Below are 21,513 nucleotides of genomic sequence, written 5' to 3'. Positions count from 1 at the left end.
GTATTGTTCAAAATAATAGCAGTACAATGTGACTAACCAGAATAATCAAGGTTTTTAGTATATTTTTTATTGCTACGTGGCAAACAAGTTACCAGTAGGTTCAGTAGATTGTCAGAAAACAAACAAGACCCAGCATTCATGATATGCACGCTCTTAAGGCTGTGCAATTGGGCAATTAGTTGAAAGGGGTGTGTTCAAAATAATAGCAGTGTCTACCTTTGACTGTAAAAACTCAAAACTATTTTGTACAAACATTTTTTTTTTTCTGGGATTTAGCAATCCTGTGAATCACTAAACTAATATTTAGTTGTATGACCACAGTTTTTTAAAACTGCTTGACATCTGTGTGGCATGGAGTCAACCAACTTGTGGCACCTCTCAGCTGTTATTCCACTCCATGATTCTTTAACAACATTCCACAATTCATTCACATTTCTTGGTTTTGCTTCAGAAACAGCATTTTTGATATCACCCCACAAGTTCTCAATTGGATTAAGGTCTGGAGATTGGGCTGGCCACTCCATAACATTAATTTTGTTGGTTTGGAACCAAGATTTTGCCCGTTTACTAGTGTGTTTTGGGTCATTGTCTTGTTGAAACAACCATTTCAAGGGCATGTCCTCTTCAGCATAGGGCAACATGACCTCTTCAAGTATTTTAACATATGCAAACTGATCCATGATCCCTGGTATGCGATAAATAGGCCCAACACCATAGTAGGAGAAACATGCCCATATCATGATGCTTGCACCTCCATGCTTCACTGTCTTCACTGTGTACTGTGGCTTGAATTCAGAGTTTGGGGGTCGTCTCACAAACTGCCTGTGGCCCTTGGACCCAAAAAGAACAATTTTACTCTCATCAGTCCACAAAATGTTCCTCCATTTCTCTTTAGGCCAGTTGATGTGTTCTTTGGCAAATTGTAACCTCTTCTGCACATGCCTTTTTTTTAACAGAGGGACTTTGCGGGGGATTCTTGAAAATAGATTAGCTTCACACAGACATCTTCTAACTGTCACAGTACTTACAGGTAACTCCAGACTGTCTTTGATCATACTGGAGGTGATCATTGGCTGAGCCTTTGCCATTCTGGTTATTCTTCTATCCATTTTGATGGTTGTCTTCCGTTTTATTCCACGTCTCTCTGGTTTTGCTCTCCATTTTAAGGCATTGGAGATCATTTTAGCTGAACAGCCTATCATTTTTTGCACCTCTTTATAGGTTTTCCCCTCTCTAATCAACTTTTTAATCAAAGTACGCTGTTCTTCTGAACAATGTCTTGAACGACCCATTTTCCTCAGCTTTCAAATGCATGTTCAACAAGTGTTGGCTTCATCCTTAAATAGGGGCCACCTGATTCACACCTGTTTCTTCACAAAATTGATGACCTCAGTGATTGAATGCCACACTGCTATTTTTTTGAACACACCCCTTTCAACTAATTCAACTAATTGCCCAATTGCACAGCCTTAAGAGCGTGCATATCATGAATGCTGGGTCTCATTTGTTTTCTGAGAATCTACTGAACCTACTGGTAACTTGCCACGTAGCAATAAAAAAATATACAAAAAACCTTGATTATTCTGGTTAGTCACATTGTACTGCTATTATTTTGAACAATACTGTATATATATATAGAGAGAGAGAGAGAGAGAGAAACTTGTATATACGTTTTCTAGAAAAAAAAATGCAGACACAAAATGTTTAGGCTATTTTTTTTTATAATCATTTGTTATTCAAATACATCGCAAATACGGAAACTTTGATTTTGTGTCGAATGAGAAACCCAACGTTGGGTTTTCCATTCGACACAAAATCAAAGTTTCCATATTAGCGGAGATTAATTAACGTACGTTAATGGTTTCAGTTTCGTTTTAGTCTAAATTAATTAGTTTTGGTATGTCGTTAATATTGCTATATAGCTATAGCATTATACATTTACTATTATTCTATATTCTTTATATTAAATAACATTTTAGCATCCAGATACTCGGGAACATTGAACTATTTGGATGTTAGCCTACCCCTCAGTAACGGCTGCCTCGCAAGGCGACAACGACTACATTCCTCCAGCGACCGAGATGGTGAGTTGGATTGCTTATCCCTTGATAAAAGTACACTGGAAAAACATTTTTGTTGATAATTTTACTCAAAATATGATTGGTGGTGAACACATTTAGAAATTACTAACTGCAAGTGTTTTTGTCAGGTTTAATGATCGTGAGGTGCAGATGTAAGTTACAGAAGCGTTAAAGTTTCTCATCATTTGTTTCCTCAAAAAAGGTGATTAACCTTACCTGTAATATAACTTTTTGGAATGTGCTTACAATGTAAGTCATTTATGCTTTACGCTTCTTTCATTTTCATTGGTCGACACGTCCTCTCGCCTCTGTTCCCGCCGAGGCCTGGGTTTACAGGAGTCTGGCCCCGAAGACTGAAGCAAATTAACCATGGTTTTACAACAAATAAAACCAAAAAACCATGGTTACTGTAGTTAAACCATGGTAACCACAAATTAACTGTGGTTTTGCTATATTAACCATAGTTTAACCATGGTATTTGTAGTAAATCTGTGGTTTTACAAATGGCAGTCAATACGCCAAAAAACCATGGGTTACTACAGTTTTACTATAATAAAACCATGGTTATTTTTCGTAAGATTCTGTACTAGTTTTCTACTCAAATGAGAGAATTCATCAAATGGTAAATGTATTTGTTTTTGAAAGCATTGAGTGCGGCATTTCATTACAGTGTTGTGTACTCGAGACTCGGACTCGGTCTTGGACTCGGTCTCGAGACCGTATTTTAATGGTCTCGGTCTTGTCATGGACTCGGTATTGACTCGGACTCGAACATATTAGGAATCGGACTTATGCCCGAGTCCACTCGAGTCCCAATCAAAATATTTCATGATTATTACTGTATGTTAATGTTTATTTGAATTGATGTTAAATTGAAATTGATTGACACATCCAATGACTGGTGATTTTCTTTTGACGTGAGACGTTAAGCCAGCGACACACCGGATGTGTGGCGCAAGCATCTCAGCTACGTGGCGTGTCTGTTTTTAATTCGGCTCCCATGTTAACAGGTTAGATCTTGCAGACTGCCTGCGTGAGACGCGCGGAAAACCCGTGTATGCTAGAAATAGAACCGACGCATATTTTTAACGTGACACGCGTGCATGTTGGAAGCGTTTCCAGGCAAAATATACTAGGAAGATATGTCATTTTGTACACAAAAAAAAAAAAGTTGATATTGTTGTCATGAAGATAAGAGCCTGGTTTTTCGGCTGCCTCCCTCTATGTCACTTACAGCAGCAGCAGCGCGCCAAGCGCCGCATGCAGGCACGCTTCTGGTGTGTAAAGACAGAAAACGCGAAGCAGCCACCACGCTTCTGGCACGCAGCAGAGATGCCACGCAGCCAGTGTGTCACCGGGCTTAAGTTACCCTCCTGCCATCTGCCTGTAGTGATCCCGCTTTCCAGAAAGCCACATTGCTACATTATTTCTCTCAACTGTGTTATTTTTTACAAAGTAGGACAAAATGGTCACAGAAAAAAAAAAAAAAAAAAATCGTTCAATTAAATTATATAATGAATACAGACACAGACTGACTGTCTCAACACTAAATATCTCCCCCCCCCAAAAAAAAATGTCTGACAGAATGCATTGAACTTATATGGCATTTCATCCAGCTTTCTTCCCCTGGCACATACACACTTTTGCATGAAATTTTCCTGGACAGTCAGTCGGCTCTTGTGTGTATGCCCTCCGTAACTAAAAAAAACTTGGACTAGTGTGTATTTTACCCTTAAAACGCACCATCCAGGGAAATTAGCATTAGATTATCCGATGCTGTTACAGAAAGTGATAAAATGGTAACTGTTGTCAGTCTCCGCTTCCTCTGCACCAGTAGAGAGAGTTTTTAGTCTGGGTGGATTGATTATGAGACCACATCGTGCTTGGTTGGGTAGCAGGATGGTCTCCTCACTTATTTTTTGAAAAGTAGTTGTAATACTACAGTTGCCCATCTGTAATCTTCACAACATCTAAAGTGAACATAATCCAAGCCATTGTAAGGATATTAGCAGTCATTAGTTAAGCTTCAAGGTTAAAAGTTATGTAAAAGCTGTTACAGTTGAACATTTACAGGTATAGTGGTACAGTTATGTTACTTGTACTAGAAGTGTTATGTAGAATTACAATATAGAGTCATACAGTAATGTTATGTGTACTAGAAAGGTTATATGGATGTGTATAGTGGTACAACGATGTTATGTGAAAATGAGCACTTAATATTGACAAGTAACAATTCATAATACTAATAAAATTAACTTTACACCACATACTATGTGGCCCTTTTACCCTTTATTGTTTCCACCTAACATTTTACATACTCTTGAAGATTTCTATAGGTCTTGTCTGAGACCCAATCTCTCTGGTCTCGGTCTTGACTCGGACTCGACCCTTTCTGAACTCGGTCTTGACTCGGACTCGACCCTCTCTGGACTCGATCTGGACTCGGACTCGAATGAGCTGGTCTCGACTACAACACTGTTTCATTACGTGGGTCAATATCACTGTAGGGTGCCTTTTGGTGTCCTGAACATAAATAACTCATTTGCCATGATAACTCATCATACACATGACTATGAAAGGTGTGTTATATTAGGCTACGTTTTTTTATTCATAACAGAAGCATTACTTGGCTCTTTAGATACATTTTCAATATTTTCTTTAGTTTTGTATGAGAGGATGTATGTTGTTTTGCTATGTCCCAGGCACTGGCACTGAGAGTAAAATAGTAAAAAAAAATGTTTCCTATTAATATTTTGTTAAATAAGATATTACTCAAATTGAGTGTATTGATCATTTTGTAATAAAAACAATATTTTTATTTAATAAAAAAGAAGAGTTTGTCCATGTCCCTTGAATGGTTGTCCACCATGTCTTATTGCAGAATCTGTCCCTTTAAGAAGAGGCCATCACCATTAGTGACATCATCACAACAGATTTTATATCTTCAGTGGTGGGAATTTCAACTGCTGAGGTGAGTAACAGCTGACTTTTCAACTGACTAATTTTCTTCATATAAGTTTGCTTACTTGTTTTGCCAAAGCTTAACATGTCCATCCTGTCGCCATAAAATATACAGGAAGTGATTAAAATACAATATTTTCAAAATATGTAAGTTTAAATATACCAAATTCTCTTCAACAACCAGACTAACTATTTAGCTAGTCACAGTTTGTTGTAAGCTAATATGCTAATTGAAGCTCAAAATGTCCACCCTGTCGGTCACTTAGACTCGATGGGGTGGACATACACATGACGGGGTGGACATACACATGACAGGGTGGACATAGCATTCATTTGTAGTTAATATTGCAATTTATAGAAATCTTATATTACATTTTATAGAAACATCTGCTGTTACGGAGCCCCTCTGGTCACACTTTGTGAAAAAAAAAATATATAACTAACTCGTGGCCTCAAGATAAGCTAACTCGTGGCCTCAAGATAAGCTAAGTCGTGGCCTCAAGATAAGCTAACTCGTGGCCTCAAGATAAGCTAAGTCGTGGCCTCAAGATAAGCTAACTCGTGGCCTCAAGATAAGCTAACTCGTGGCCTCAAGATAAGCTAAGTCGTGGCCTCAAGATAAGCTAAGTCGTGGCCTCAAGATAAGCTAACTCGTGGCCTCAAGATAAGCTAAGTCGTGGCCTCAAGATAAGCTAAGTCGTGGCCTCAAGATAAGCTAAGTCGTGGCCTCAAGATAAGCTAAGTCGTGGCCTCAAGATAAGCTAAGTCGTGGCCTCAAGATAAGCTAAGTCGTGGCCTCAAGATAAGCTAAGTCGTGGCCTCAAGATAAGCTAAGTCGTGGCCTCAAGATAAGCTAAGTCGTGGCCTCAAGATAAGCTAACTCGTGGCCTCAAGATAAGCTAAGTCGTGGCCTCAAGATAAGCTAAGTCGTGGCCTCAAGATAAGCTAACTCGTGGCCTCAAGATAGTGAAGTGTCTGACACATGGACCTTTTGTTATTAAACTGGACCCTGTACTGTAGTGCAATGTAATACTTCACATTCTGTGCAATATTATCTGTTCTAATATTCAGTGTAATAGAATTTGCTGCAGTTCTGTTTCTATTTATTTACTAGTACTGTTCATCACAATCAATTCAATTCTGTTAATACAGTAATATAAATCTTGTAGGCTGCATTTCCATAGTCCTTTATAATTCTTCTTCATATTTTATAGCATATTTTTATACTTTTTACATGTATATAGGCTACTAGTTTATTTACCAACTTCTATTATTATTTATATTCCTTTAAATGTCTTGATGTGCACATCAACTGTGACACAAGAATTGTCCCCCGGGTTATCAATATCAACAAAGATCAAAGTATTTTTAAGATAGCCTGTAGTAGTGTGCAGACTGGTTCATTAATTATTGAAGTGTTTCACATTTTGGAAAAGCATGTCTGTGTAGCCTACGATAAAACGTCAGCAGAGGGCGTTCTAGGCTTAGGTCATGGTACCTCGTCTGGCTGTATGTATTTATGTGTATTTCCCGGTATTTCCCAGTTGATGGCAAGGAGTTGCAGGAGGACAATACATTAGATGATCATATGAATAATTGTGACGGCTTTACAGAGGTAAGACTGTTTTAGTTAGAATGTTTGTTAGATGGCAAATTACTGAGTTAAGATAACTGCAAGACTAGATAGGTGTTCAAGCTGGAAGCTTTAGCGATTAGCATAACAAGTTAAGCAGGCTAATTCAATGTTAATAACTATCAAATCCGGTAAAATTTGTAACGTAGTAACAGAGACAAAGCCTGGCGGTTCATGTGTTGTTGTATTTAGTTAACGTTAACTAATGGCGTTAACATTAGTTTTTGCAATGAAATATTAGTTATGTCTTCGTATCAAGTAATCATATAATAATAATATTACATTTAATTTATATAGTGCTTTTCAATAAACTCAAAGACTGTTTATATGAGACCATAATAAAAACACACTAGGGGTTTAACAATACCTTCACATTACGATTCAATACATATCACGATACTGAACTCCCGATACAATATTATTGCAATAATCCAAGACATGTTAAAAGGTGAACAAAAAAATAACTGTTGATTAACATGCAAAATTTGTTTTACATTGTGTGTGTAAATGAATAGGCTTGGACTTGGTGCTGGACACAAAATGCACAGACTAGATGTATTTAAAATGATGCCTGTAAATTTGTACTGGTAACATTAAACCTTTGGCATTATCAGGACACAAATATTCCTCCATTGCATTATTGTACACTATATTCAACATTATATATAGTAATTAAATGTAGTACTACTGACACTATAACTCTGAAAACGTTCTTACACAGTAATTATTATTTTGGGTGAACCATCTACGATACATATTGTCACTATCCATGATTCATATTGTAGCATTTTTTTATTGCGATAAATTGCCACGATCGCTATATTGTTACAACCCATAGAAGACACTGGGTGCTTCTCAATATCCCTCCTCGTCTCCTCGCTCCTCCGTTCTCCATCCTATGACCCGGAAACCGATCGAGCACAGCCATCTTAAAGGACATCCCAATTCTGTAATTGCACCACGAGGAGGCAAGGATTGAGGAGGGAGGAGGCTTCATGTGGAGTGATGAGCATTGACCTAACGTGATACACGTATAAATTCTCCTCCCCCTTCACATCTGTTGTAATAATTTTTATTTATATTTTACCTTTTCACTTGAACCATGCATGTCATATATTTCAAACAGGGCATCTTGCTTTATTAATATTTATTATGAATGTCTTAATTAACAAACTTAAATAACATAAGGGCAGATCCTTTATGACACTTTGAAGTAACGCTGAAGGGAGTGAGGATAAATAATTTCACTTGATTCAAGTCCTCCATCCTCACGTGTTTTTCTTGCGTCCTTCCCTCGCATCCTGAAGAGGTGGAGCTAAGACACGAGGAAAGGAAGCGAGGAAAGGAAACGAGGATGCACAAATAAGAATTGAGAAGCACCCATTAACTTAAAGCATATGTCACTATACATTATACACTAAAACTATATGCTATATAACACAACAGTAATAACAAAATAAAAAAAGGTGTGCCTAAAGTGGAGGGGAAGCTGCTGGAGGGCTTGTGTTGGTGGAGCAGGTTGTTGAAGTAGGAGGGGGTTGCTAGGTCACAGGAGTGTGTGAGCAGCAGAGTTCGAGATGTGATTAGATGTGACTATTTGTTTTAATGGAGCCAGCTGACCAAGACCGGGGAAACAGTGTTTCATTGTAAGGAATGGTATCAGAGACTTTGAAAGCAAGATGTTGGGAAGACTGAATGGCAGTAATGGAAATAGTAATTGTTCTAATGTTCTTCTTGTCAAACAGCAGCAACACCACTTCCCTACCCCTCAAGATGAGGTTTATGTAGTTTAATGAGAAATAGTCCAGGTTTTTTTTTTTTTTTTTTTTTTTTTGCCAGGTTTCAGTGAGGCAAAGGAAATCCATATTTGCTGTCAGTTACTCCAGATCCAGAATGAGGCTTGTATTTCTGAGTGAAAAGTGTTAAGCAAAGCCATTATGAGGTGACTTTACTTTGTTGACGAGTTGTAAGGAGGGAGGGAGGGGAGAGAGATAAGACAGATTTGAGTGTTGTTTGTTCTTTGTTGTGAAGACATGATTAGAAATTTGGAGTACAACAGACCTACATGGATTGGATGCAATCTGGGGAGGTGATTGTTGATGTTGTTAAGATATGTCTATTGTCTATGTATGTTGTTTCCAATAGATTTACAATGACATTAATTGGTATTCTGTTGCTATTATTAAAGACGTATTGATTGGTTAACAGGTGACAGATTGTATTAATACCTACCATGCTCACAATCATGAGCAGCTGTGTATATTCAGTTAATATTAGAGTAGCCTATTAATAGTATTGGAATAATGCATTTCCTACCAATATGACACAATCTTTGCCTATAATGGATTACTGTCTCTCCTCATTTACCTACTAAGATGTTTTTCATAATTATGTAAGTACATATCCATACTATATTAATTCTAGGGCTGTGCGATTAATCGAAATCGAAAAAATATCGCGATTTGAGTGTGCACGATTTCTAAATCGCTTTATGGCACGATTTTCTGCAGCCCCGACCTGCCGCTGTATGTTATCTGAACCAATCAGGATGCAGTGCACCTATGTGGAGCACGAGAACAGAGCAGACTGGGCATATGCCTAACTCCAGGTTCACACACTCTGTGATGTCTGTGATGCTTAGCCTTTTTTTTTGAGCCCATGTTAACGGAACAGAACGTTCACACTGCACGCGGTAAAAGATGAGAACAGAAAAGGTTATTAATAGAAGGGTGCGAAAAGATTTAATATCTTGTGCGTGAGCACAGAGAGAGTTGTGAGTCCACATGACACAGGTTGAGCGAGAGGAGGCACGTTGTAAAGCAGCGTGTATCTGTGCATTATACAGTCTATGATCTGACCACACGCATCTGGTTTTGTTAACAGAGCAAAGGAAATCTGCGTGCGAGCGGATAGATTCTCACTCATGCATTATTTTAATGTGCTTTCGCGTTACAATAATGCGCTTTCGTTGCTGCTTCTGAACCGCGTACACGTAACTTACTGTATATGCACTGCAGATGGAGTACGTGTGAACCGTGGGCAATAAATATATTGGGCAAAACATATAAAACCTGAGGCACCGCTACAGTGAGCTCTATGACCAATGCATGGCATCAAAAAAAAAAAAAAAAACATGTCTGAACACAAGTTTTTTTATTATTTTTTTATTATAATTTTTTGCCATATGTCTAGATTTTGTTTGACATCTTTACTTAGTGATTATTTTGACTTATGCCTGTTTTAGAGACATGTTACAACTTTTTGATAAAGCTCTCATTGGTTTTCTTTTGGAAATATGTTTCAAATTTATGCTGAAGGCATTTATGACTGTAAAGCATGTCTGTGTGTGTCAAAATCGTGATTAAAATCAATATCTTAAAATTGTTCAAAAAATCGTGATAGGGTTTTTTGTCCATATCGCACAGTAATAATAATTCTAATTCATTCACTAGTGCATTTTTTTCCCCTGATGAGTAGTAGAGGCCAGCAACTTCAAATATCCACTCTCCCTTTGGCTCTTTATGAGTTTTCTCCATACTGAGATCAACAAGAGTAATCTTGATACTATACAATCCACAGTTATCTGTAAATCGCAAAAGTAATGCAAGTTTTGAATTTATACAACATTTATTCCCTTTTACACAGGAGAGAAAAAGAATGGATGCTGAGCTGAGAGATTTTTTTAATCCAGCGGGAAATTGATGAGGAATTTATCCAGAAGCTGGAAAATGAAAAGGTAAGCTAAGCCACTTTACATTAGAGGTTTAAATTGGACCGTTCATTACAATACAATTTGATATAAATTCTCACAGCCAGCGATACGATATTTGCAGATACCTTAACAATTCTGCAAAACGATTCAGTGCTATATCGTTCGATTAATCGATATTTGAATATTATTTTCACAAAACCAGTTATGTTTTTATTAACTCACAGATGCAACCAAAATATATAAATTGTACATTTAATTAAACTAAAAAATTGCATAGGCTACCTTTTGCAAGAACTCCGTTCTTGTCATTTTCATAAATCTTTTTTAAATGTAATATCAAACTGCAGCTTGGATGTTTGATTAATAATAATAATAATGATGATAACTTAAAAAATGCAAGTAAATTACAAAATGTAAGTTAAAGTATGTTTTTTATACATTAAAAGTTTGTTCTTTAGCAGAGCAGATACATTCACATTTCATATTTCTGAGTGAAACAAAACCAAGTAATTGCAATGATATATAATACAACACTTGGTTAATGTTTGTAACGTAAATCTCCTCAGATTACATAGATGCCTGACAACTTTGTTGTTGTGATTAACGTAAACATGCAATTCATACTTTGCAGTCACGTCACTGCCATGGATACCTGGTGCGCTACAAATGCTGACAAAATGCATCCAAGTGTGCATCCAATCTCACAACAACTATCATTCAGGCGATAGGCATGCAGGCGACGATTATTTACACCTCAAAACACCAACTTTTGTATATTAAAACTGGCAACGTCCTGGCAAGATCCTATTAATTCATACTTTGCACGTGACGTCACAAGTACTGGCTGGCAGGCAATAACGTCATTCTCTCAGCATTTGTTGCCCGCCAGGTATCGATGGTAGTGACGTGACTGCAGAGTATGAATACAGTGAGCTTTTGCCTCATCACTAACGTGCTGCTTTAGTTAGGTTCCATGAAAAGGTTACGCTTTTATTTTCATTTTACACCCGGAGAAGATATCATGGGTTTATCAAGTACATTGAAATTATCCATCCTTGATTACTATTTTTAACTTTGATGAGATTCTTTTGGAACTTTGGTATTATTTAACTTAGCGAGTATTACGAAGCGAGGTAACTGGCTTATCCAAGTAATTTCAGGAATAACTTTGTGACGACCGGTGTAACTTCCCGATTAACCTGCACTATGAAAGGTGCATTGGTTTTACCCGAGGTATGCTGCTATGGCAATTTACGCTGTATCTCTAAAGTGCTCTGTGCAGGTTTTCTTCGTGGTTAACTCAAAATAACCTACTTGCTTGCCCACTGCAGAACCCAACTGGCTGCATGTCTGCAACTTAATGCTATTGGGCAACTGCATACAATCATAAAACATAGACACACATTGGCAGATGCAAGAGTCTAGCCCAGTTCATTGTAGATTCCGTGGTTGTGTGGGAGGAGCTAAAAATGCAAAAAAAAAAAAAGTTTTGTCAAGCTTTTTATAGAAGAATGTGTGCTACCCAGCAGACAGTAGTGTCGTCAGACCTGTGTTCAGCAGCATGGAGGCTGTCAAGCAATAACTTATTTGAAATGGGACAATTCACAAGACATGTATTGCAACAATGCATTCATTCTAATATCAAATAGTATTATAATAGCTTGTTTTACATCCTACTGTTTTAGTAGCCTACATTTACTGAGAACTGTCCACATAAATAATTGCACATGTATTTGAGTTGTGTTTTTGTGATACAATTTGTAAAATTTTATTAATGAATTGTTTACATTTTATTCACCACCACTTGATTACACACTTTCTGATGACAAAAAGGTGCTTAAATTGAAAATACAGAATTCAGAAAGATTTTACCAGAAAACAAGGAATCTGGCAAAGAATGTAGCGTATTTAAATTCAATTAAATGTTATATATATAGGGCCAAATCACAACAACAGCTATGTCAGCGCTTTTCATAAAAAAGCAGGTCTAGACAGTGCTCTTTGATATTTACAGAAACCCAACAATTCCCACCAAGAGCAAGCACTAGGAAACAGATGCAAGGAAAAACGTCCTTTTAAGTTACAGAAACCTCAAGCAGAACCAAAAGCCTAAGACTACAGAACCTGAATGTTCCATAAAGTAATATATAGTGATTTCATGAATTATTCATTACAAACGTTGATCATATATAATGACAAATAAAACATTGTTAAAAAATGTTAAAATTATAAAAATGTTTTTTACTATTTATAGGTCAATCTAAACATGCTCCCAATTTTTGTTTTTCCAGATTGATGCATCTGTGATCCCTGTAATGAATGACGGAGACCTGGCAAAGTACATCCCTAAAGCTGGAGATAGAATAGCTACTGTGGCCTTCTGTCGGAAAGCAAATGCATCACTAAACACAAAGAGCAGGAAAGAGTCTATACTGACAAGGCTACGTCAGAGACTATCTGGAGAAGCACCTGTAGAAGCACCTGTACCTGTGAAAAAAAAGCCATTGGCAGGAAATGCAAATGCCAAAAAAAAGGATAGACGGGTTGAACTTGGATGGATGGACTTTAATGAAAAAGACAAACGGTACAAACAAGTAAAGGCAATCAATGGGGGAGGAACGAGACATCTGACAATCGACAAGGATAAAACAGTAGTAGAAATAAAAAAACTAGCTGAAGACCTGTTTTTTCCAAATGGTTTTTCAAAAAAAAAGAAAAGGCTCTCACATTATTCAACTGAAATTGAATCGTCTCAGGTATACGTCAACAGTTGGAGCACTGTAGATAACTTGTATGAAGAAAGCAAAGTAAAAATTCTTAGACTGTATCTTTATACCAAAAGAGTAAATGTGGAGTTGTCCTCTGAGGAAGAGGAAGCAGAGATGCATTTAACTTCAACCCCAACTGTTGATCTCACAGGACATGAGTCACATGCTTCAACTGAGGTACAAGATATGGATGACATAGTTCACCAAGAGATCGACCTCGAGATTATAATTGGGCCTGTGGCAACTGAAGATGTGCAGTTGGATGACACTGTGCCATGGAATGACCAACCACCACAGAGAGATGACACTGTGTCATGGAATGACCTGCCACCACAGAGCCCAGGCGAACCTCAACCAGCTCCTTCAACTGAACAGCCACCACAGGGATTTGGCGGCCTTGTTGCAGAGCCATGGAATGACCAGACACTGGGTGAACGTGCTTCGGTTACACTGATTATTAGGCGGGGGCATTGTCTCACTGATCTAATCAAAGCCTTCACAAACCCAGATATTTTAAACACTGATGTGTTTATTAAGATGCGCCTACCTAATGGAAAACTTGAAGAAGGAGAGGGAAGTGGAGTGACCCGGGACTGCTTCACAGAGTTTTGGACAGACTTTTATGAAAGGTGCACCATGGGAGGGGATGTGAAAGTACCCTTTATTAGGCATGATTATCAGTGTGAAGAGTGGCAGGCTATCGCTAGAATCTTAGTAGTAGGGTGGAAGATTGCTCGCTATTTCCCAGTGAAACTGGCGACACCATTCCTTGAAGAGGTACTGTACTCCACAACCTTCAGCAGCTTAAAGGACACCTTCTTGCAGTATGTGTCTGAACAGGAGAGAGAGGTCCTTCAAAAGGCTTTGGAGGACTTTGACTCTGTTGACAGTGATTCACTATTTGATGCTCTTGAGCCACACGAGTGCCAGCAGGTTCCTACAAAGGACAATCTGATCCCACTGCTCTCACAGATGGGACACAAATCTCTCATACAGGCACCAATGTATGTAATCGAGTGTTGGCGTCCTATCGTGGTGCACTTAGCAAGTGTGTTGCCACCAGATGCTCTGCATCATGTCATAGATCAGAAGACCCCAACTGGGAAAGCTGTAAAGGACCTCCTGCAGTTTCCAGATGTGATGTCTGCACCCGAAAAAGCAGTTGCCCGCTACCTGAAGAGATATGTAGGTGAAGTTGATCTGAGAACCCTCCAGCTTTTCCTCCGCTTCTGCACTGGTTCAAATTTGATGGAAAAACCAATTAAGATAGAGTTCATTGAAACCTCAGACTTCGAGCGAAGACCACAATCACATACATGTGGCTGCCTTTTAAAGCTACCTGTAGGATACAACAATTATCCAGACCTCCGTAGTGATTTCAATACTATCCTCACAAGCTCAGTATGGGTAATGGATATCATCTAGGCCAGAAGGGTGAGTGCCAATAGGTAGCACCAACAATTTCTGGAAAGAACATATAAAATATAATGTTTAAGTTGCAAAAGGCATGATTTCAGCATTTAACTTTTTGTTCTTATTATTTAACACAAGCTCTCTTTGACATTGGATTATCTTTAAAATGTGCAGCCTGATTGAGTTAAAGCTAGCAGAATTCGCATTCACAGAATGACAAAATTTGATTGTGACTGAGTGCATATTTGCCAAGCAAAAAAAAAGATACAATCTGAGTTATGATAGCATAAAGTAGATAATTTTACAACAAATTCTAATGTTTAATAAGCATAAAACAAAACAACTACCAAATAGTCAATGTTTTAATTCAATATATTTGTAGTATATTTAAGTAGTTTTACATCAGACAGATGTGTCTTAAAAGGGGTATTGCTTTCCTCTTAAGTTAAGGGGTTGTACTTCAACCACTTTTTTTCAGCATTTGTGCAATAGAAGTTCCACATGTTTTAAAAGAAATAAGTATCCTTGATAAGCTCAGGTAACCTACTCTATGGTTCATAGTACGAGATTTGCATATTATGTTTTAGTTTAATTATTAATTATTTAGTTAAATTAGTCATTAGATTTACTGAAAATACTTGCATTCCATGACCTGACTGATAGTAAAATCTAATGCGCTCTCTTATAATTTTGAAGGTACATTTTTTGCCTTTTGTTTATATAGAGAGTAGGTGTTATTTGTTTATTGCTCCTTTTTCAGTAGACTGTTCAGGTCTGTTTAACATGGGTGTATTGTGAGCTATTAATGTAACCCAGGGTTAAGAAATTAACAGGATTTTAGGAGGGAACAGAACCAAATTTGAATTGCAGGTACAGATTGGTGATTGGGGGTGGGGGGTGGGATCAATGTGTGCTCTCACCTGCAGGAGGTAATTTTCCACTAACATTTACCGGCCTAAAGAGGAATGGATAAATATACTGGGAAATATCTGTAGTTTTTCCCCAACATATGTTTATCTATGTGATTTAAAACTATGAAAGAATTTGTCTGTAATGTGACTTCAGAAAGGGATTAGCACCCTGCCCTTTATTATATTTGAATTGCAGAAATGTTATAAAGACATTAGTTAACTCCTGTTCTGAGTGCCTGTTGTATAATTGCTGACATTCACGTTAGCCAAAGTAAGGCTTACTGTTCAAATAAGATAAATAAATTTCAAAACAAGATTTTACTTTGCATTTGTGTGGTTGCTTTTTCAATGATGTAACATAGTTGCATAGACATGGACAAGACTCCGTTAACTGATTCATTGTAAAGTGCATAATGCATAGTGCAGTGCATAATGTTATACACCATCCAAACACCCGGAACCCCTCTAATGCTCTGAAAACTTCTCAGGATACCCAAAGGGAAGGACCACACACAGTTCTTAAAAAATAAGCATGATGGACTGACTGACTTTAATGACATATTTATTCAATTTATTTCACACATTTAATATACAGATTCTAAATTACAGCTTTGCTTACTTGCTTGCACCTCCTTCTCAGCTGCAGGTGGAGATTTGAGCTAAATGAAGTTAAACTAATGACTGTTCAAAAATCCCTGTGATACCCTATGGGTGGGCAAGTAAACACAGACAACAAACAAACATTTTCTATTTAGATATGATTTTCTTTCTTGTGAATATTCAAAGTTATTTTGGAAGGTTAAAGTTAAGCTTGAAAAAAAATGAACTGATTGCACATGGCTGCAGTATGATTAGGTTATTAATTTGTTAATTGTAAACTGTCGGAAGTCACTGAGATTACTATGCAGACTAAAATAAGAATTCAGTATTTATAATGTAATAACTGGGACTGTTTAAAACAAACAGATGGTAGACTTGAACTGGGTGACAATCAAATTACCGTTGCTTCAGTGGCTCCCCAATTACTGAGATTGACTGCATGTCACTGTCAGTCAGGTAAGAATAGTGTAATATTCTCCATAGGCACAATCACAAAGATTCACACCATGCCATGGGATTTTACTGTTCTAGCAGACAACTCTCAGGCCTGCTCACAAACAGTATAGCAACTGCATGTAAGTTCTGAAAATGATCTGCTGTTTTTTGTACATTTAGATTCAATGTATTGGCTTTCAGTGGTTATGATCTTTATAAAATATGCTTGGGACAAACAAACTTAAACTTAGTTCAACTTAATACATTTGTTTAAATGTAGCTAAAATCAATTGTGTTGAACCACTTTATGTAAAAACAATTAGTAAATTCAGCAAAGTCAATGAATCATTTTTTTCATTGTATGTGAAACACATGAAATAAAGCAAGTGATTCGTCCCATCTCCTCTGGGTTTGCATGAGTGTTCACTAATTCTGGTGTGGTGTTGAAAAGGGTCTTCCCATTATTGGTGAGTTGTCTTAGCAGAAACAAAGGGTGACATTCATGCAGTTTGCTACTGAAACACATTTGGGCGGATGATATTCCTCAGTGATACATACAAGTCAAGTGCTTGTGACATACTCATTGGGAAGCCGAAGCCTGATTCTTCCATCATTATTGTGCATATATCGAATATGTCCTCATCACATGGAACTGCACTAAGAAACTTGCACCTCTCTTTGCAACTGGCTAAGTCATCAGTGAGTGGAAGAAGAAGATTTTCTGCGCCCCACAGGTGAGGTGCCAGATACATGAGATTAGGTATTCCTGATGGGACATTGATGTTTTTAGAGGGCCGGATGCGATGTGCGTTCCAAACGTCTTTTATTTCATTCAGGTCCTCCTGTAAAATAAAGGGAAAAGAGAGGGGGGGGGGGGTCTTACACCATGTGTTTGCCTAGTAACGCTTTATTAATAGATATGCAGCATTATGGGGTTGCATCACGAAATCATTAGCTGAAATCAAATAACTGGGCTAAATATGCCAGGCATGTTTTGCACACCCACATATCCTTACAATGGAGTCAGTGAGCTACCAAGCACATCAGTCGGACACTGACAAATATTATACTATACTATAATATAATTATACTATACTATAATTATTATACTAGGCCTATACAATAATTACTATAAATATAAAAACAAGGTTAAGTTGTTATAAATTTTTTCATCGTAGCAAATCCTAGCAACTACAATACAACTTAATCCAAGTAAATTTACCAAGTATACTTACATACAGAGCTGGGTAGTAACGGATTACATGTAATCTGGATTACGTAATCAGATTTCAAAACTCAAGTACTTGTAATTAGAGTAAACTACTTTTTAAAATACTCGTAATCAGACTATAGTTACTTTTTGATGGATTACATTATTACATATTATTTACACAATGGTAATAAGTCGTTCACAAATCATTGATACTCCAAAGTTTCTTTTTATTTTTACGTTTATATTTTTTTTCTAATAAACCTGCCGCTTATATAAATTCGTGATTCTTTGAGTTTTTTCGGCGGAGAGGGGGAGGGGTGTCAGAATCACGCTCAGAAGTGGAGGGGAACTCGGCCTTTAATCTTTTTTTTTTTTTTTTACTCTGCCTGCCAAGGATTAATTAGCTGTCAATGGAAATCTTTGACCTACCAAATTTATTGGGAATTTCATGTCCTTTAATATATTTTTGTAATGTTGATATTTCTTCATTGTTACTACCTTATGCACTTCAAGTGTTTTAAGATGAAATATTTGACCTGGAAATGGTCTTTATATATTAGATGGGCTCGACAATAACTAGGGCATCACCGACACTTTGAAGAGAATGATTCTGATTCTATTACTTTTAGTGTAAACGGTGACTAATAACAGATAATGTATTGACAGTATCAAGGTCGAGTCAGTTGATGCTCGTGCAGTCTGTCTGACTCGCGGAGAAATCAAAACCATAAGGACAGCACACACAAAGAAACAAACACTGCGATACAAAAAATATAAATATTCTGTATAACATGTGCAACATCACATGACCATGATTGATGTTTTTCCGACTTTCAGCTCGATTGCAAATTTGATATTGATTTTATACATCAGTTAAATAAACAAGTAATACTGACTTACATTTAAGAGACATTGTGGATTTTTACTTAATTTCAAACAAAAATAATTCTAAGCAAAGCCAAAGCAGAACCGAGCAACAGTCTTTTGTTACTAAATGATTCATTTTTAAATGAGTCAATGATTCAGTGAGCCATTTATAAAACGGTTACCTCCTTCATTTATTGAATGAATCAGCCGTTTGAATGAATCGGTTGAATCAATGATTCACTTATTAAAACAGTGACTTGTCACCACCTACTGGTGGTTTAATTTCATATTTAAAACTATCATTGTATTTTTCCAACATTTCATATTTTGTATGTCAAAAAGGTAAAACATTAATCTAATAACATAATTTATTCATTTGGACAGTTTGTTGATACTGATTTCATTTTAATAATAATAACAAACTCAATGTCTTATTATTCAAACGTAATGTATTGATCACGTGAGAATTCAACATAAATGTAGTCATCTACATTTCATCAGTTTAGGAAATCATTTTCCTTTATAAAGTTAAAGTGTAACAGCAATCAATTTAAGGCAAATATCAAAAAAAATATACTGATTAAAGTAATACCTGATAAAGCACTGATGAGACCGTTTCAGAATAAATTACATTTGTGCCAAAAAACAAACAAACATTTTTTTTTTTCCCCGGACAAGTGAATGATTGATTTACTTGTCCAAAGGACAAGCTCATGTAAAAGATTAATGTGAAGCCCTGTAATTAGCAATTTTATTGCTGTGAGTTTCATCCTCTTTAATATTCATTTTTGTAATGTTGTTATTTTTTGTCTTTTCCTCGTTGTTACTTTGCACTTAAAATGGTTTGAGATGGATAGAAATGCTATCGCTGAGTGAGTTTAGTCTTTTTCAAAATTCACGTTCGCAGTGTAGATATATTGTTTGGTGTTTTTTCATTGATACAGTCTTATTAACTTTTTTTTTTTTTTTTTTGATTAAATATTTTACCCAGTAGTGATATTGCTGTGAATTTTTTATGTTTTTCAATATTGGTTTTCAAAATGTACTTAATTATAAGTAAATATGCTTTAAAATCATAAGATGTGAACTCTAACAACAAGGTAAATTAGTGTTAGTATTTTCTAAGTATTAACTGTCCATATATTGCACTTGACAAATAAGCTATTGTGGCTTTTTTTGCTGAATATTTTATATATTTAAATATATATTTTTAAAACGTACAAGATTAGGCTAACTGAATATATGTGATATCAAATAAGGGTTAGCACAAATGTAATCTAAATGTAATCCAAAAGTAATCAGATTATGTTACCAAAAATGTGTAATCTAAGAGATTACCGTATATTACTGATTACAATTTCTTTCATGTAATCTGTAATCAGTAACTGATTACAATTCATAATTAATCTACCCAGCTCTGCTTACATATATAGGCCTAGCCACAACTCATTCAATAAAACAGGTATATGAGCCAGCTGTTTGAATATAGCCCATGGAAGTTTATGGGTTTGCTAGGTTGTACCAATGTGTAAAATGATGCCAATGAATGCACACCATGATTTATTCATAGTTACTATGAATCATTTACATTGAAATCCCTATCACAATCACCCAAAAGCATAAATTCTAAGGGGCTGTTATGGAACGCTCTGTTTAACTTCAGCTACTAACTTTTTCAGAAAATCGTGGTCATTTTATATTACCTGAACGATTGCCATGAAGCAAAACTGGACAAGTGCTTTGTCCAGGAAGTCGCCGGAGAAGAGCCCTTCATCCTTGAGTTGTCCAAGTTGCTGGATCCAGTGTTCAATCCCTTCTTTTCTCATTTGTCCCCACCAGCTCTCTATCCGCTGGTTTGCCGTGCTTGTTCCTGTTATATAGCTCCTCTCTCCTGCTCTGTCATCTTCATCATTTCGACGCAAATACTGTTGGATGTCTCTTACCAAAGCATTCTCTGTACCCATGTCTGTGCGTAAAAGCCTTGGGTAACCGCCAGCCTGCTCTATTGCTTCAACAAAGTAGCTTCCAATAACTTTTGGATCACTGCTTGTGTAGGCTGCTCTTAGCCATATAATCCTACGGGAATATCCGTCTATGCATCCATTAATGCATATACCATATGGCTTGAGTTTGTCATAGGAATCTACATGCCATATGAAATTAGGCCCCTGTGAAAAATACTGCCTTCGTCTAAGACGTCGTCTCTGGCGAGCTTGAGAATTGACTGGGTCCAGCAAAGACAGAAGGATCCTTACGTCTTCTTTCCTGACACGGATGCCTTGTTCCAAACACTTCACATACATCCACCGGTATCCATGAAGTTGTTCAGGGCCTTCCAGTTGACTACATATAAAGTCGACAGCATCCTCTAAATTATCATATTGCCGACGATGTAATCCATTAACTTTCAATGTCTTCATTAACTGCCTTTTACTGACAATAATCCCTTGCAAAGCAAGTGTGTTCAGTATATCCTGGTAACGCATCCCTAAACTAAAATACAGCTTTATCAAACTCTCTCTATCCATAGCTATTAACCTACCAAGAAGAGCCTTATGGGTGGCAGATTTAGCGTGCATGCACTCGTGCTAGCGTGCATGCTTTGGGGAGAAAAGCTGCTCCATTGTGCATTCTCCTTTTATATACACTTATCTTGAGGCCACGAGTAAACTTATCTTGAGGCCACGAGTTAGCTTATCTTGAGGCCACGACTTAGCTTATCTTGAGGCCACGAGTTAGCTTATCTTGAGGCCACGACTTAGCTTATCTTGAGGCCACGACTTAGCTTATCTTGAGGCCACGAGTTAGCTTATCTTGAGGCCACGAGTTAGCTTATCTTGAGGCCACGACTTAGCTTATCTTGAGGCCACGACTTAACTTATCTTGAGGCCACGAGTTAGCTTATCTTGAGGCCACAAG

General features: G+C 37.0%; 1 protein-coding gene across 1 annotated transcript; it reads left to right on the top strand.

Annotated features, from left to right (window-relative positions):
• The first annotated feature begins 6,594 nt into the window (after positions 1-6,594).
• LOC113061827 (uncharacterized) lies at positions 6,595-14,860 on the top strand. The gene is made up of 3 exons (XM_026231285.1): positions 6,595-6,657; positions 10,321-10,411; positions 12,679-14,860. Exon 3 carries the CDS (start codon positions 12,703-12,705, stop codon positions 14,578-14,580), a length of 1,878 nt encoding a protein of 625 aa, XP_026087070.1. The 5' UTR covers positions 6,595-6,657; positions 10,321-10,411; positions 12,679-12,702; the 3' UTR covers positions 14,581-14,860.
• Positions 14,861-21,513: the final 6,653 nt, after the last annotated feature.

This window comes from Carassius auratus, chromosome 43 (genome assembly GCF_003368295.1).
Source record: "Carassius auratus strain Wakin chromosome 43, ASM336829v1, whole genome shotgun sequence".
Lineage (NCBI taxonomy): Eukaryota > Metazoa > Chordata > Actinopteri > Cypriniformes > Cyprinidae > Carassius > Carassius auratus.
Note: the sequence above shows the minus strand (reverse complement) of the source record. Positions and strands in the feature narration are given on the sequence as shown.

Excerpts from the sequence above, each read along its gene's own strand:
- LOC113061827 (XM_026231285.1), top strand. The coding sequence starts at position 12,703 with ATGAATGACGGAGACCTGGCAAAGTACATCCCTAAAGCTGGAGATAGA.